This window comes from Sander vitreus, chromosome 5, assembly GCF_031162955.1.
Source record: "Sander vitreus isolate 19-12246 chromosome 5, sanVit1, whole genome shotgun sequence".
In the NCBI taxonomy this organism is placed as follows: domain Eukaryota; kingdom Metazoa; phylum Chordata; class Actinopteri; order Perciformes; family Percidae; genus Sander; species Sander vitreus.
The window spans coordinates 29112300-29126198 of NC_135859.1; the positions used below are offsets into that span (position 1 = coordinate 29112300).

Consider the following 13899-nt stretch of genomic DNA (forward strand, 5'->3'; position numbering starts at 1 on the left):
TTAAAGCAACTATCGAAGCAATCATTTCGTGCATGAATGCTGCTATTTCCACTGACCTTTGAAAGCTTTCTGAACCTTACATGCTAATGATGAACGAATTTAATCATTTTTAGATAATATATTCTATACATCTTTTAACTCAGCCTCAACCAGACTCTGTTGTAGTCTGTGGAGGTAAAAATAATTATTGAAGACAAATGTATGTGTATTTCTTTTCTAAGCATGTGTTTGTCTTGTTTTTGTCTGTTGACCAGAGATAAAACCTCTTAATCATAAATCTATAATATTAACCTTTCATTCCTCCATTCATATGCATATTGTAACACACTACCTACAGTCACCCTTGTACACTTAGTTTAATTGTTTTTCTCCTCTTCCCGAACAAACCTATTTAGCAGCACTCATGCTTAAGTAAGAGCTGCAGAAAACAAAACAGACAAAAAATAAATGGTTTCCACTCAGGAGGAGGGGGCGGGGGGGGTCCTATTCAGAATATGACAACCGTGTTTTAAATTATGTCAGATCCCAGCACTCCCCTCCCTCTGCTGGAATGCTTCCTTTTTAGCACTGAAGAATTTTATTGCCCTACCTTCCCTCTGTTGTGGTGACACTGGGGGACAAAAACCAGCGCTGACCCCATGGGGGCATCTGCTCGGCTCACCACCTAGATGCACATTGTGACTCTGGCATAACTTCGCTGTTAGACGTCAGAAGTCATTGTGTCGGGCGTTTTTGTGTCTCAGGACAAAGCGTGAAAGAGAGAAAAGAAAACAATCCAGATGCCTTCTCTGAAATGGCCCAGCTTGCCCCCTTTTATAATGCAAGTGGGGGTCAGCTTTGTTGGAACGCGGCAATAGTTGTCGTTTTAGAGAAACCAACTTTCAAAGCGCATACCTACGTCTTGTAATTAGGTTAGCCGTTCCCCTCTTTCTGGACTCATTGATGGCTCTGTCCTCCCATGGGGATTACTCTCACTCTGAAAATTATACAAATTACACTCATGTGCAAGAGCTATGTATTCATTTTCTTTGACTGAGTACCAGTTGCCCAAACCCGAGCCACACACAGGCTGCAATTAAAGACTTTTGAAACAATGGGTTCTCACCACGAATATAATTTTTGTTTTTCTTTGTCTGCTTCTTGTAAATATCTGGTGAACTTATCTGTGCTGCTTCTACGACAGAAACACATTTGTTTCTGCGAAGTAAGTAGCAGAAGATGAAAATACTCACTTAGTAACGACACAAAATGTAAGTGACAAATGAAGGAGTTCATGAGAGTAGGAAGGGAGTTTTATAGGAACAGAATGACAAAACAGGAAATAGAGGGGGCCCTGCTGTTGTTTTGAGCCCATAACATTTTTTTATGACACCACAATCGTGTGAGACTTCTTTAATTATTTTTTTTACAGTGCAACTATACAGGACTAATTTAATTTGTCCCACAGTGTATGATTTACAGGAGTGATAGACAATGTGTGAAAGTGTAGTTGCTACCACACGTATGTAAGCAGAAAACATCTGTTCTCTCAAGCGATATACTTCCCAAAAACCTGCATGAAAAAGAAACAATAAAATATTTCCCTGTAACCTCTTGAGTACAATCTTGTATCACACTATCTGCATAGAAATCCAAGTTTGTTGCACAGGCCTGTTTTCAATTTGCCTCATGTGATTCACTGCCAATTGTAACAGCAACTTATTTATCTGGATCTGTGGTTGCAAGGAAGACCAGATGTTGGACTCTGAGACCAGATGAAGGAAGTCAGAGGGTCTGCGTCTCTGCGGCGGGTCAAGGATGGACAGGATGTTGATAAACTAACAAACCTTGACTCCTTAAAAAAAAATCTCACTCTCCTCCCAGCTACCCTCATATCTCTGTTTTTCTTTATCCCTTACTTTTAAGTCCAGACCCCCTAACCCCTCATTTAATTTCCCCTCGCCTTGCCTCTTCCCAATGGCGTCACCTAGTTTCTGTCACCTTTCCCTGCCTGTCTGTCCTTTTCTCCCCCACGGCAGTGAGGCCATGAGGTGTGCAGATGTGCCAGTTAATTAGGTTTCCTTATCTGCAGGCAGCTCACCTACAGTCCAGCTGAGGCAGGTCTGGGAGCCCACGAAGCAAACCCAATCGCAGACACAAACAACGATGCCAATGACAACGCAAGGCTTGTTATTTTTCCCACTAACTTATCAGATCATTTATTGAGTCCTCTAACTTATCAGATCATTTATTGAATCCTCTAACTTATCAGATCATTTATTGAATCCTGCGGCAGAATGAGAGAGAGAGAGAAAGAGAGAGAGAGAGAGAGAGAGAGGGAGAGGGAGAGAGAGAGAGAGAGAGAGGGAGAGGGAGAGAGAACAGAATGTCTTGACACAGACCTCTAACAGCCCTTTCGTTGTGTCCAATAAAAGCAGTGATATATGATCATGTGTCTTCCATATGTGATACAAACTCACACAGTGTCTCGGGGCTCCATCTCATTTGACAGTTCATTCTCTCGCTATAAACCACGAGAGGGGGAAAACTCCATACTTGGGAAATGAATTTGTTGTATTTTCTTGTTCTGCATTGTCTACAGTGAACAGGTGAATCTGAGGCTTGCCAAACCATGTCTAGAAGTCTGGGTTCAAACTTGGCCAGAGCTTGTTAAAACAGTGTCTGTTAATATGAGCCTTGTTTTAACATCATTATATTTCAATGTAAAACATTTCTTAAGTACACATTAAAATTAAGTTGAAATGAAGTTCGTAGAGCTGGATTCCAAAGTTAGTCCTCAAGTCACAAGTCTTCATAAAGCAAACTGAAAGTCAAGGAGCAAGTCTTTCAGCTGCCTAAGTGCTGATCATTGAAATGACATTTGAACATTTTCTTTTTAAATCTGTTAATCGTCCTACATTGCAGAGGCCTATTGATTAAATATTTAAGCTTTGTGTCTAAGTCTCTCAAGTCTTTATTTTTGTGACTTCAATTCCTGTACGCTCAGGAGGTTCAAGGTATTTTGAAAAGAGCAACCTGACATAGCTCAAAATTATCGTCTGACAGGGATTGCAACCAAGATTTTATTTTTATTAGATCCATCTCGAACAGTGTGACATAAAATGGTTCTGCTGTCGTTGTACTGTGTGTGTGGGCCTTAAACAACACTCGAGTCCAAGTCTCAAGTCTACAGTAGTTACAGTATATGTAGTCTGACTCACTGGATGTAGACTGTTGGTATAAGCCTGCCATTGGTCGCCTATTTCAAAATAAATTCTTCTCCACTTCCACTATCTTCGCTCTTCGATCTATTTGGCACTGTCACTGCATCCAGGGCTTATAGCCAAGACAATTGTGATTGGGTTAATGAAGAGCTTTTGTTTCCCCCCACTATACCAATATAATATGGGTGCAGCCAGACGTTCTCCAGCACTAACACAGCGCTGTAGAGATATGTGTAATTAAAAGAACTTGATAGAGAGGCCCAGATCTCAGTGCTCCCAGTGAGGCCTCTCAGTTTTTGGACTGTTTTGATAACTTCATCTCTTGAGTTTAAACAGTCAGAACAAATCAATTCTCAACTGTGCCTTGAAATGTATTACATGCTCTCCTGTAGATGATAAAATGATGGTGAGTTGTATATGCCTCTCTATCTGCTTTCTTCCAATGTTAAGAAATCAGAGAGATTTCTTTAGCGTAGAGGTCAACTTTGTCCAGGAGGTATAAAAGCTGCTGCAACATTTTGGAGTAATGCCCCCCCTGAGTTATTAACAGTGAAAAGTTCGGCTTCAGATCATGCTCAAGCATCAATAGTAAGAAGTGCAGAGGTTAAAGGTTAAAAAAAAAAACTATTTCTATACATTCTGTATTTTACTAGCCCTCCAGAAAGGCCAATACTGCTTTACACTCTGGTGGGGGTTCATGGTTAGCTGGTTCAGTGTACAGGTGATATACTGTATGTTGCTCAAGGATACCACAGAGGGGGCGCCTGGGTAGCTTACCTGGTCTCAGTCCCCCCCCCCCCCATAGGTTTGTCACTGCAGCCAATTTTCTGCAGAACACATTGTTATAGGACTTATTCTTATAGTGGAGTGTTTTAGATTGTTCTTGTGGTACATGAATATTTCCTCTCAGTAGGCACCTGCTGTTGGGAAGTCAAACCGGATCACTCCTCAACTTCCTGCTGCCATGCTGAATTTATTTGCAGGTAGGAGGTGTTTTTAACAGCATGTGTCCACGTTTGTGTGAAGCCTCCAATATTTATAAATGTTATTGTTATTTAAAAAGCATTGGGCTTGAACCATTTGCCTTCCTTTTTAGTCAATGGAGATATTTAAGCTAATGTATTCCACCCAAAGTTTTACTCATATCTCTGCTGCTCCGGCCAGAGGTGCCCCCGAGCCCCAAATTTCTGTAATAATATTGAAACGCTCTCAATGAACCTTTTTGTTGAAGTCATGGCATTTCTACCTGAGAGAGCCCTTACATGGGGAAAGAGAGAGGGACGTCGATGATGTGCAGTCAGTAATGATGCAGACAGTTCATATTATTGCAAACCTAACCTGATTTTACATGCATCCATTGCCCTCTGGAGCTTACGAGTCAGCTGAGAGAGGAACTCTGCTGCTCTCAAACAAATGGTTCATGTGAAAAGTATTTAAGTTGGAATATTTTAAGACTCACAGTCTGATACATGAGAAATGTAGCTGAAGACACAAATAAAATAAAAAGAAATTAAACAAAAGCAACTTCTTTGAAACAAAAACTGTAATTTCTTCCTAAATCAAAAGTAATTTCAGTTAATATATCAGTGTATAACTGTTTGATTTTAATAGAGATTCCTGTTTATTTCATGGAGTATATGTATTGCCTTAGTATTACCAGTTTTCGCTGGTAATACTTTTTTCCTTATCAGTTTGGGTTGTGGAAGTTGAGTGCTTCTCCTTGTTCTCCTGTCCCACCATGTGTTCAGATGAGGAAGGGTAGGCATTATAATTATTATTGCTGGTACTATCAGTATTAACAGTAACTAGGGTTGGGACCCTACCCAGGGTTCTCAAGATTATTATGCAAATACGAAAAAATGACCTGTTGCATAAAAAAAGGTTAATGTATTTTGATTTAAATTGAATTGTTGCATTTTACTGACTGCATTCCGTGCACTTCCCTTGCACATTTGCACTCTTGTGCATGTGTACTTGGTAAGAATCTGCATTTCCCTGCTCTAGCTCTGTGGTTTTTGTGTTGATGTGTCCTTGATGTTGTATTTTTGTATTCTGTTTTTATGTGAACCCTGGCTGCAAAAGAATTTCCCTTCGTGGGACAACAACGATAACCTAATTTTTCTGGTGAAATATTGAATACATTCCCCTCTTCAGGCCTCTAAAAAATGAAATAATCTGAGAAATAAAAATCATTCTTTGGCTGAACTGCTCACGACTAGTCTCTAAACTGAGGCAGTAATCTGTGATCGATAAGAGGTAGACCAAGGTAGACCGAGTTTAAAGGGTCACAACAAGCCAAACAAACAGCTGTTAGAGTAAGAGTGTGGTATTTGTACTGGTGCTAGTTTTATTTTTGGATTTAATGAATGACTTTAGGTTTCAGTACCTTTTCTCTATTCCTCTTCAATAATGTCAGGACATGGGGCCTGTTTTATTTTGTATTATGGTATTGTTCTCCCTGCCCTCTCACCCAAACATTCTTGTTCTCAGTTCATTAATTGGAAGTGTTGGGATTTTACCTCCTCTGTGTCCCGTCTTTTGGGACAATATGTCTGACTCCAATAAAAGACCTATATATCCCTGCGCATTCGTTAAATTGGAATTACATTGATCCTAAGAAAAAGCCACATAAGACGATAAGATAAAGTCAAACACAACTCCGATTGTTGACTGATTAAATGAATGTATTTGACTTTATCTTATTGTCTTATGTGGCTCTTGCTTAGGATCAATGTAATTCCAATTTAATGAATGTGCGGGGATATATAGGTCTTCATTTGACAATTGAAATTTCATATTTTACAGATCAAATCAGATTTGCCCATCCATAACATAGGTAAATATTCAAAAGAGAACAGATATTTTATTTAGTTTAGCTTATTTATTTGCGCTTTGAAAATTGTCAAATATGAACAGACAGAGAGCCTAGTTAAACTACATCTTATCTGATCTTAAATATTATTTTACGTTTCACCACTGCTTATAAATGCTATATTTGGGTTACAATAAAGTTATCGGCCTTGATGTTATGTCTCCTGTCCTGTCCTATGTATCCTGTCCTGGGATGAGGTTAGGGGAGATGGGGTTCTTCCCCCTCCTTCTCTGTCCCTCCATGTGTTTGAGGCTCGAGGACAGGGCGGAGTGACGTCACTCAGGGTTGGTCTTCGCCGTTTATTAGCCAGGGGAGCCAAGTGCCAGGTTGCAAGAGCTTCACACTGCAGCTCTGTCCGGCCAGCGGCAGAGGGGATGTCCTACTAACTTCCACCAAAAAAAAAAAAAACTTTCTAGAAACTTTCAGTCCAACAGAAAATAATACACTGACTGACTGACAAAGTGTCGCAACTCGCCTCACTCCTGCGTTAATGAAACTTTTAGAAGTGTTTTTTATTCTTTTGAACTAAAACAGAGGCTGCACATCCACTTTGATAACTGTTGAATGAGCCGCAATTGCGTAGAGAGTTTTCTTCCGATTTTTTGTCCTTATTTTTAATTTGACGGTGGGATAAAGTTATTTCTTCATCACTAAAAGACTCGTGATGGCTGTCCTATCACTAGCGTTACTACTCCTAGGATTTGTATTGACTTCAGCTGACAAGGTAAGTGTCTGCACCGCTTCACATTTGACTCTCCAAAGGTTGCTGAACTCTTTTGCTTCTCCCGTTAATATGAAATGAAAGCAGCTGTAGCGGAGAAGCAGCTAGCCCACACACGTTTTTAAAACTTTCTCCAATCTTTTAAATGTGGCTGTGTGAATGCGCACACTGCTTCCTCTGTGAAGTCCATATTGACACTGCACACGCATGGCTTTAGCCTGTTATATAAGACGTGTAAAACAGAGGCATTTTTGTTACATGTTTACAAGCACCTTATGTGGCTGCTGGACATCTCACACTGTCAAATTATGATTTCCTTCTTGCTTTTACCGCATTTAACGAGTTATTTTTCCCTCTTCCTCTTACAGGCTGGTGAAGTAGATAGAGAGGGTAAGTCCTGTTTATTTTCTTTTCATCTTGTTCATAGTTAGATGTAAGTTGTGAGAAAGTAGAAGGGAAACGCAGCAACAACCTTGGTGCACTGAGATCAAAGTGGGAGGGGAGTTTGTGTGTGAGGAGCTCTGTGATACACTCTCCCTCCTCCCCTTATACCCTCTGCTACCACCCCACCATTCCCCCTAAACACACACACACACACACACACACACACACACACACACACACACACACACACACACACACACACACACACACACACATACTGTATATTACATGAGCAAACTGCTTCAAGGGCTTTGTTATACAGGAAAGAAAATTCCACTTCTAAATCCTGCACATCTGTTATCCATTCTGAGGTTAAGAAACAAGTGAGCTGCAACAGCGTCCACGTAGGATCGTTTTACACCCGCCGTTATCTTCTGAGCACCTCAAGGGCTCTGGCACAGCGAGATGACAGCTGCCAGTTGGACTGTGATGGAGTTTTGCTTGTAGTCTGCCACTGTCGGCTTCTTCTTTTGCCCATTATCAGCCTTGTAAATCAGTTATTGCACCCATTTAGTGTGGTTTCTCTTAAATGTTCAGCTCCGACTTTCCTTCTTTTACAAGTTAAAGTCAAAGAGCCTCATGCAAGAACCACTTGTGCCAACACATTTAGTTCAAGTGGTACAAGTGGTTCATGAGAACATTCAACAATCTCTTGGATATTAAACAAAATTCACATCATGAACAAATTGCTGTTCTTCACACTAAACTGAATGAGTTTGTGATTAAGATTTTAACGTTATATTGGCATATTTGGCACAAGAATTTATGTACAGTATATGGCTAAGCAGACAACTTCCGGGTCTTTATGCAAGTTGCAGTGTACCATCAGCTACTGTATAATACTCTCTCATCTGTTACTGTCATGTCACCATTTTTTTTTATCAACTTCATGTCGAAAGATTCCCCGTTTATTTCAGTCACAGTACAGCGCTAACATTTACAATTTCGAATTCTTTTGCGTCTCATAATACAACTACTGATGCTGCTGTATTTGTTCTCCACAAAGTTCTTTTTCCTCATTTTTGTGAGCCAAACCTTCCCACAAACGGAGAAGAACATGAAGCAGGGGCGACGATTATGCTAATGATCACATCTCATGAACGAGCACCTCCTCATGAACATGTGGCATTCATCAGGTTGAAACAAGCGGTTTGAAGAGAGTTTCGTGAATCTGACTTGGAACATGTACGTGCAAACTAAACGGAAAAAAGTAAGAGAAGTTTGGGATAAGTACATGAAAATAATCCTGCATGAGTTAAGTTTAAGTTTACTCATTAAGTTGCCCCTTTTTGTCATATTCCTGATTGCAATCTGAAGGACTAAGTAGTCACACAAAGTGGTTGTTGGATCGTCTAACAGTGTCTGAAACTACTGCATCGGGCAATCCAGTTAATCACGACCATTTCACGTAGCGATCACGTTGCGTACTACATTGAATTATATTCAGTGTAAAAACTCTCAACGATGTGTCTTTTTCGTGTTTCACATTTGAATGATGAATGATTTGTTTTATTTGTCTTTAAATTGTATGTTATTAACCTCTGTAACCATGGACGTCAATGGAGAAAGTGAAAAACCTTCCACAGAAACGTTTCTACTTTCTAGCCTTTATATTTGGTACAATGCATCACTTTGAATAGAGGAAAAAGAGAGGTACTCTAAAGTGCATTGAAGTGGATTTCCTTTTACTTTTAGAATAATAGAATAAGTGGATGCAAATTGTGTCTGGTCTTGCTGTGTTCACTGATTGTGTTTCACCCTTCAATTCAATTAAATTTTATGTATAGTATCAAATCATAACAAGAGTTATCTCAAGACACTTTACATAGTACTTTACATAGTACTTTACATAGTATAGTGTGGTCTAGACCACACTATACTTTAAAAAGACCCAACAATTTCCCATGAGGAAGCATCACTTCCTAGGCAAAAACCTCGAGATCCATCACTCAAAGTTGTGGCCGATTGAGATTCACATTTAAAATGTGACCTTGTACACCTCCAACATTTGGGTTTTTCAGTTCGAAAGTCGCATTTTAACAGCGACAGAGACCAAATGCACTCTTTGCACTCTCTTTTTTACAAAATAAATGGATACCAATCCATGATTCAATATTTTCACTTCAGTAAATCTTACATATTCACTGAAGAGAAAATCTCCCAATTGGTGCTGCATACCGAAGCGTTTAGGGTCTATTCAAAGTAAATGTTCCTTAAAATGTCAGGCTCTCTTTTGAGGTTTTATGCCCTTAACACTTAAAACAACAGCACTGCAAATGAAAGAAAATTCTCTTTTAATTTCCATGAGCTGGCCTAAACCTTTTATAGATCATTTGGTCGTAAAATATTTTAATGAACTGAGAGGTTCCAGACTAGTCTGGCGATGCCAGGCTAGTTTTGAGGTGTTAAATCCCTAAAGTTTAGCTTGGTGCTATAGCAATCACTCCTTCAGCTGCTACTTTATCAGAAATACAAGTACAGCTGCTGTATCAGTTTGATCAGTTTTAGAAAAACAAACTTGCATTGTTTTAATAAAGAAGTCGGAGAGAAATAACGGCAGTAGTAGTTAAAACTGATCCATGACAATGACTGTTGTCTTGTTTTGTAGATGCTTTTTTGATGAATCCCTCATGCTAAGGTAGGCAAACTAAGTCCAGCGTGGCAATAACAGACTCAGCCACTACGAGTAAAAACTACTATATAGAGAGATTATTACTGAGTGTAAATGGAAATGGCTATTGTTTAATTTTATGAAAGTCTTAAGGATTATAACAAATAAACTGAACTCTTCCAAATTTACAGAGGCTTTAAAAAAAATCCAAATCCACCTGCGTTGTAGGTCTGAAAAAATGATAGTAGAATGTACAGAAATGTGCTTTTTTTTCTCTTCTCAGGAGAAGAAATGGCTCTTGAGACCTGGGCCTCCTGAGGATTAAGGAAAACCCCACTATTCAACAGTGTTATTGCAAAAATAGCAAACTTATATCAGCCTTCCACATGTTGCACAAGATTTTCATGTATCAGTATCAAACGACTAACACGGTGTCATTCATGTTTGCAGAGAGAGTAAAGCTATAGCATGATGTAACTCGGAGGTATTTGCCGTGTAAAAAAGGCCCTTGATGTTTATGCATGTTCAAAACCGGACACGTGCCCGCAGTTTGCTTCGGTTGAGGAGATATAACAAAGATGCTCTATGTCTACTTATCGCTGTTAACTTTACAAAGCCAGTGTGATGAAGCTGCTACCATCCCTCACATCTTAATGTGCGCCATTTTATCAATATTATCATCAGATTGGCTGTTTGATAGCTACATGTTCTTTTTCTCAAAGGCTCAAAGGGGTTTCACGTGTCCAGAACGAGCACACTATGATTTGTAAAGTATGCCGTTTCCTCAGACTTGTAATTTGAGTTTCACCATTGACACCTGTTTTAATGTCTTCTAGTCAAAACCTACAAGATAATTACAAGGTTTCGATATTCATTCTACATTTTTTTCTAACCAAAACCAAACCAAAGATTTTAGAATGTGTCTGCCATTGCACACATTTGGAAAAGCAAACCAAGCCTGGGTGGAAATTTCCTTTTTAAGAGGGTGTTTTCAAGGCCCACAGATTTCCTTGTACAATTGAGTTGACCACAAATTATCCAATGAACAAGAGCCTGAGGGTTAATGAGGCATTATACCAAGATGATATTAAATACCATCCAGTACAGGATGCATCTTTTTTTTGTGAGCTAGGTATTTACTTAGGAAATGTAAAAGGCAGCAACTGCTTATCAAGAACCTCTGGAAGGACGGTTTTTCTTCTCTAGGCTCTCTAAATGAAATGCTTCTGTTCAACCTGTAGTTGCATTGCCAGATCTAAAGCTTACTTAATCTTGACTTGTTGAAATTCTGCCATGTATAAAACTATGTTAGCACAAGAAAATCACAGCCTCCTCATTCATTTCAAAGACCAATACTTTGGCACAACATGAGTGGTTCAAGAAATGCCCATCAAATGCATGCAGCTGAAAGTCCAAGTAGAATACCTTGTAGTACCTCAAGTATCAAGACAGAGGAGCAAACTTATGATGTAAAATCTGTCTTTAAGGAAAAATGAACTCTGTGTTGTTTTTTTGCATCTTGAATAGGCTTTGGCGGCATCGTGGTATTACGGTATACCATGGTTTTACTATCAAAAATACAGACACTCCTTTTTCTATTAAACTGATGCAGAGATGCTGTATTGAGACAATGTAGTGCACAGCACGCGCCACCAGAGTTCAGTCTCTACTCTCTACTGGTGGAACAGGCATCTGAGCGGAGTAAAATGGCGACTATGAGTGGTGAGGATCACGTAGTATGGGTAGATGCTAGGTTGTGCCCGATACACCTGTCAGTGGCAACACGGGCATGCAGCGCAGGCGTCAACACCTTTCACATAGACGTTACTGCAGTGTTTTATATTTTACATATACTCTTGGTTGCCGATGTTAATACTGTATCCCTAATTTCGGATCACATTCCTGTTGGAACATGTTCGATTGTGTTGTTTTTGGTTTAATAGCCTTATTGGGGATTTTGCTGCTATAGGCTACTCCATAACAGTCATTCCTCTGCTACATTTAGCTACATGCTAACATCAGGGAAACCTGTAATCTTGGTCGCCGATGTTGTTAAATTTCTTCCCAATTTCGGACCACATTGGTTCTGGAACATGTCCAGATGTGTAATTTTTGGTTTAGAAGCCTTTATTGGTGATTTCTCACGGTAGAAAGTGCCGCTATACTCCATTTCAGTCAGTATTTTTAGTTATTTTTTACAGAAATATGGTCACATGTATTGAGTTTAAAGATAAATAAATTCTGAGAAAAAAAGTCTGAAATCTGACTTTAATCACAGAGTTCTGACTTTTTTCTCAGAATTCTGACAATTTTTTTTTACATGTGGCCCTAATCCTCTTTCGTACATAGCGTATACCCCGGTAAAATGTCAAGTAGGTTTGAAGGTATGAAAAAATAATGTGTTTTTACTTCTACTTCCTGGTGCCTTGAAAAAAAAACGATCTCATTGTCGTTGTGTTGTTTTACAGACCAGCTGAGAAGCCGTCTGAAGGAATACGGCCTGGTCACTCCCTTCAGCACCGACTCTCATGGACACTACCTGTCACACCTGCTCTCTGCCACGCACAAGCAGCGTGTCAAGAGGGAGGTGTTTTCTTCTGGTGAAGCTGAACAGACACTTTTCTTTAACATCTCCGCCTTCGGGAAGGAGTTCCACCTCCGTCTGCGCCCTAATAACAGACTGGTGGCGCCGGGCGCAATGGTGGAGTGGCACGACGAGATCCAAGGCTTCGGGAACGCCAGCGCCGGTGACGATGCCAGTACGGGCGCCAACCAGACTGAAGCTACCAGCAGGACAGAGAGGATACTGCACCGTGAGCTACTAAAGACAGACTGCACCTTCATCGGTGACATCACAGACGTTCCCGGGGCCTCGGTTGCCATTAACAACTGTGACGGACTGGTAAGTCCTCCTTAGCCATAAAGCTTCTTTACTCTCCTACCCCCTCAAACCCTCTTTTCATTACAAAAGTGCCATGACCTTATCAACTATACACTAATGGATTTTAGATGTCCATAACTCCTGAGCTTAGCGTTTCTTTACGTCAGCATTCTGCATTTTTACAGCACATTGTTCTTGGAGATATTCTTCAGGCAGGCAGACGGAATAGCTTTTTGTACAGATGTTTCACGGGTGAGTGGCCATCCATTGCACCCACAAACTCAACGGATTTTCCCCCCAACCTCTTCCCAACATAAAACACAAGTTCCCTTTGTGCTCCACAAAAGTCTGCGGTCCTATCCTCCCCATCACCCCTAATAAAACACTTGAATGGTAATTGGGGAATGACCTGGGCCAAAATCTCTTAGAGTAGGCCAACGAAACATCTCTGCATTCATGGTAAAGTCTCAGTTAGCCCAAAGACCTTCAAATGAAGATCTCTGCTGAAATGCTGCAAACTTTTTAAAAGCAACTCAAAGGATGTACTGCAACTCGTGCGACTCCTGATAGGCCTTCACAATCTGTTAAAAGATAAAGCTGGTGCTAGTTTATCTTTATTATTAATTGGATGAAACTGAACCATCAATTAATTCACCCTATTGTATAAGTGTTGTTTATTCTCTAAGATGGTGTGTCCTGCACCTGAACTCATTTGTCCTGCAATGCGTTTGTTTTCCCCAAAACGTTTCAGATTCAGGGGGAAAAAAGTCAGGAATTAGTTATAAAAAAGTAAAATGGTCGACCCTCATGTCTTCATCTTTTTGGTGAATTTGTGCATCGCCAAACACAACAATATGGTTCTTTTATGTATTTTTAGCCACACTAGGGGTGGGGCTCTAGGAATGACAAGGACGGTCGTGACGCTTTGAAAGGGCATGCCACCCGACCATTTATACCAGCATTTTGTGTCACATGGTTTTTTTGTGAGAATTTACACAATAAAGTTGTGAGAGAAAAAAATACTAGGAACCAAGCAATCGGCCCGTTCCGAACAGGCACACACTCCAAATGGACACTGCACTAGTTTGGTAATCTTTCCATCTAGCCAAATTATCTGGTCAAATTTCCATATATATATTTTGACCAAATACCTGAAAAGATTCATTA

At 40.0% G+C, this 13899-nt stretch overlaps 1 protein-coding gene across 1 annotated transcript in view; it reads left to right on the top strand.

Moving 5' to 3' along the window:
* Window positions 1–6425: 6425 nt before the first annotated feature.
* Window positions 6426–13899, top strand: part of adamts3 (ADAM metallopeptidase with thrombospondin type 1 motif, 3) — a 158665-nt gene continuing 151191 nt past the window's right edge. Inside the window, exons 1-3 of the mRNA XM_078251404.1 lie at window positions 6426–6799; window positions 7165–7186; window positions 12320–12753. Coding sequence (XP_078107530.1) covers window positions 6740–6799; window positions 7165–7186; window positions 12320–12753 — 516 coding nt within the window. The 5' untranslated portion in view covers window positions 6426–6739. The remainder of the gene's footprint in view (window positions 6800–7164; window positions 7187–12319; window positions 12754–13899) is intronic.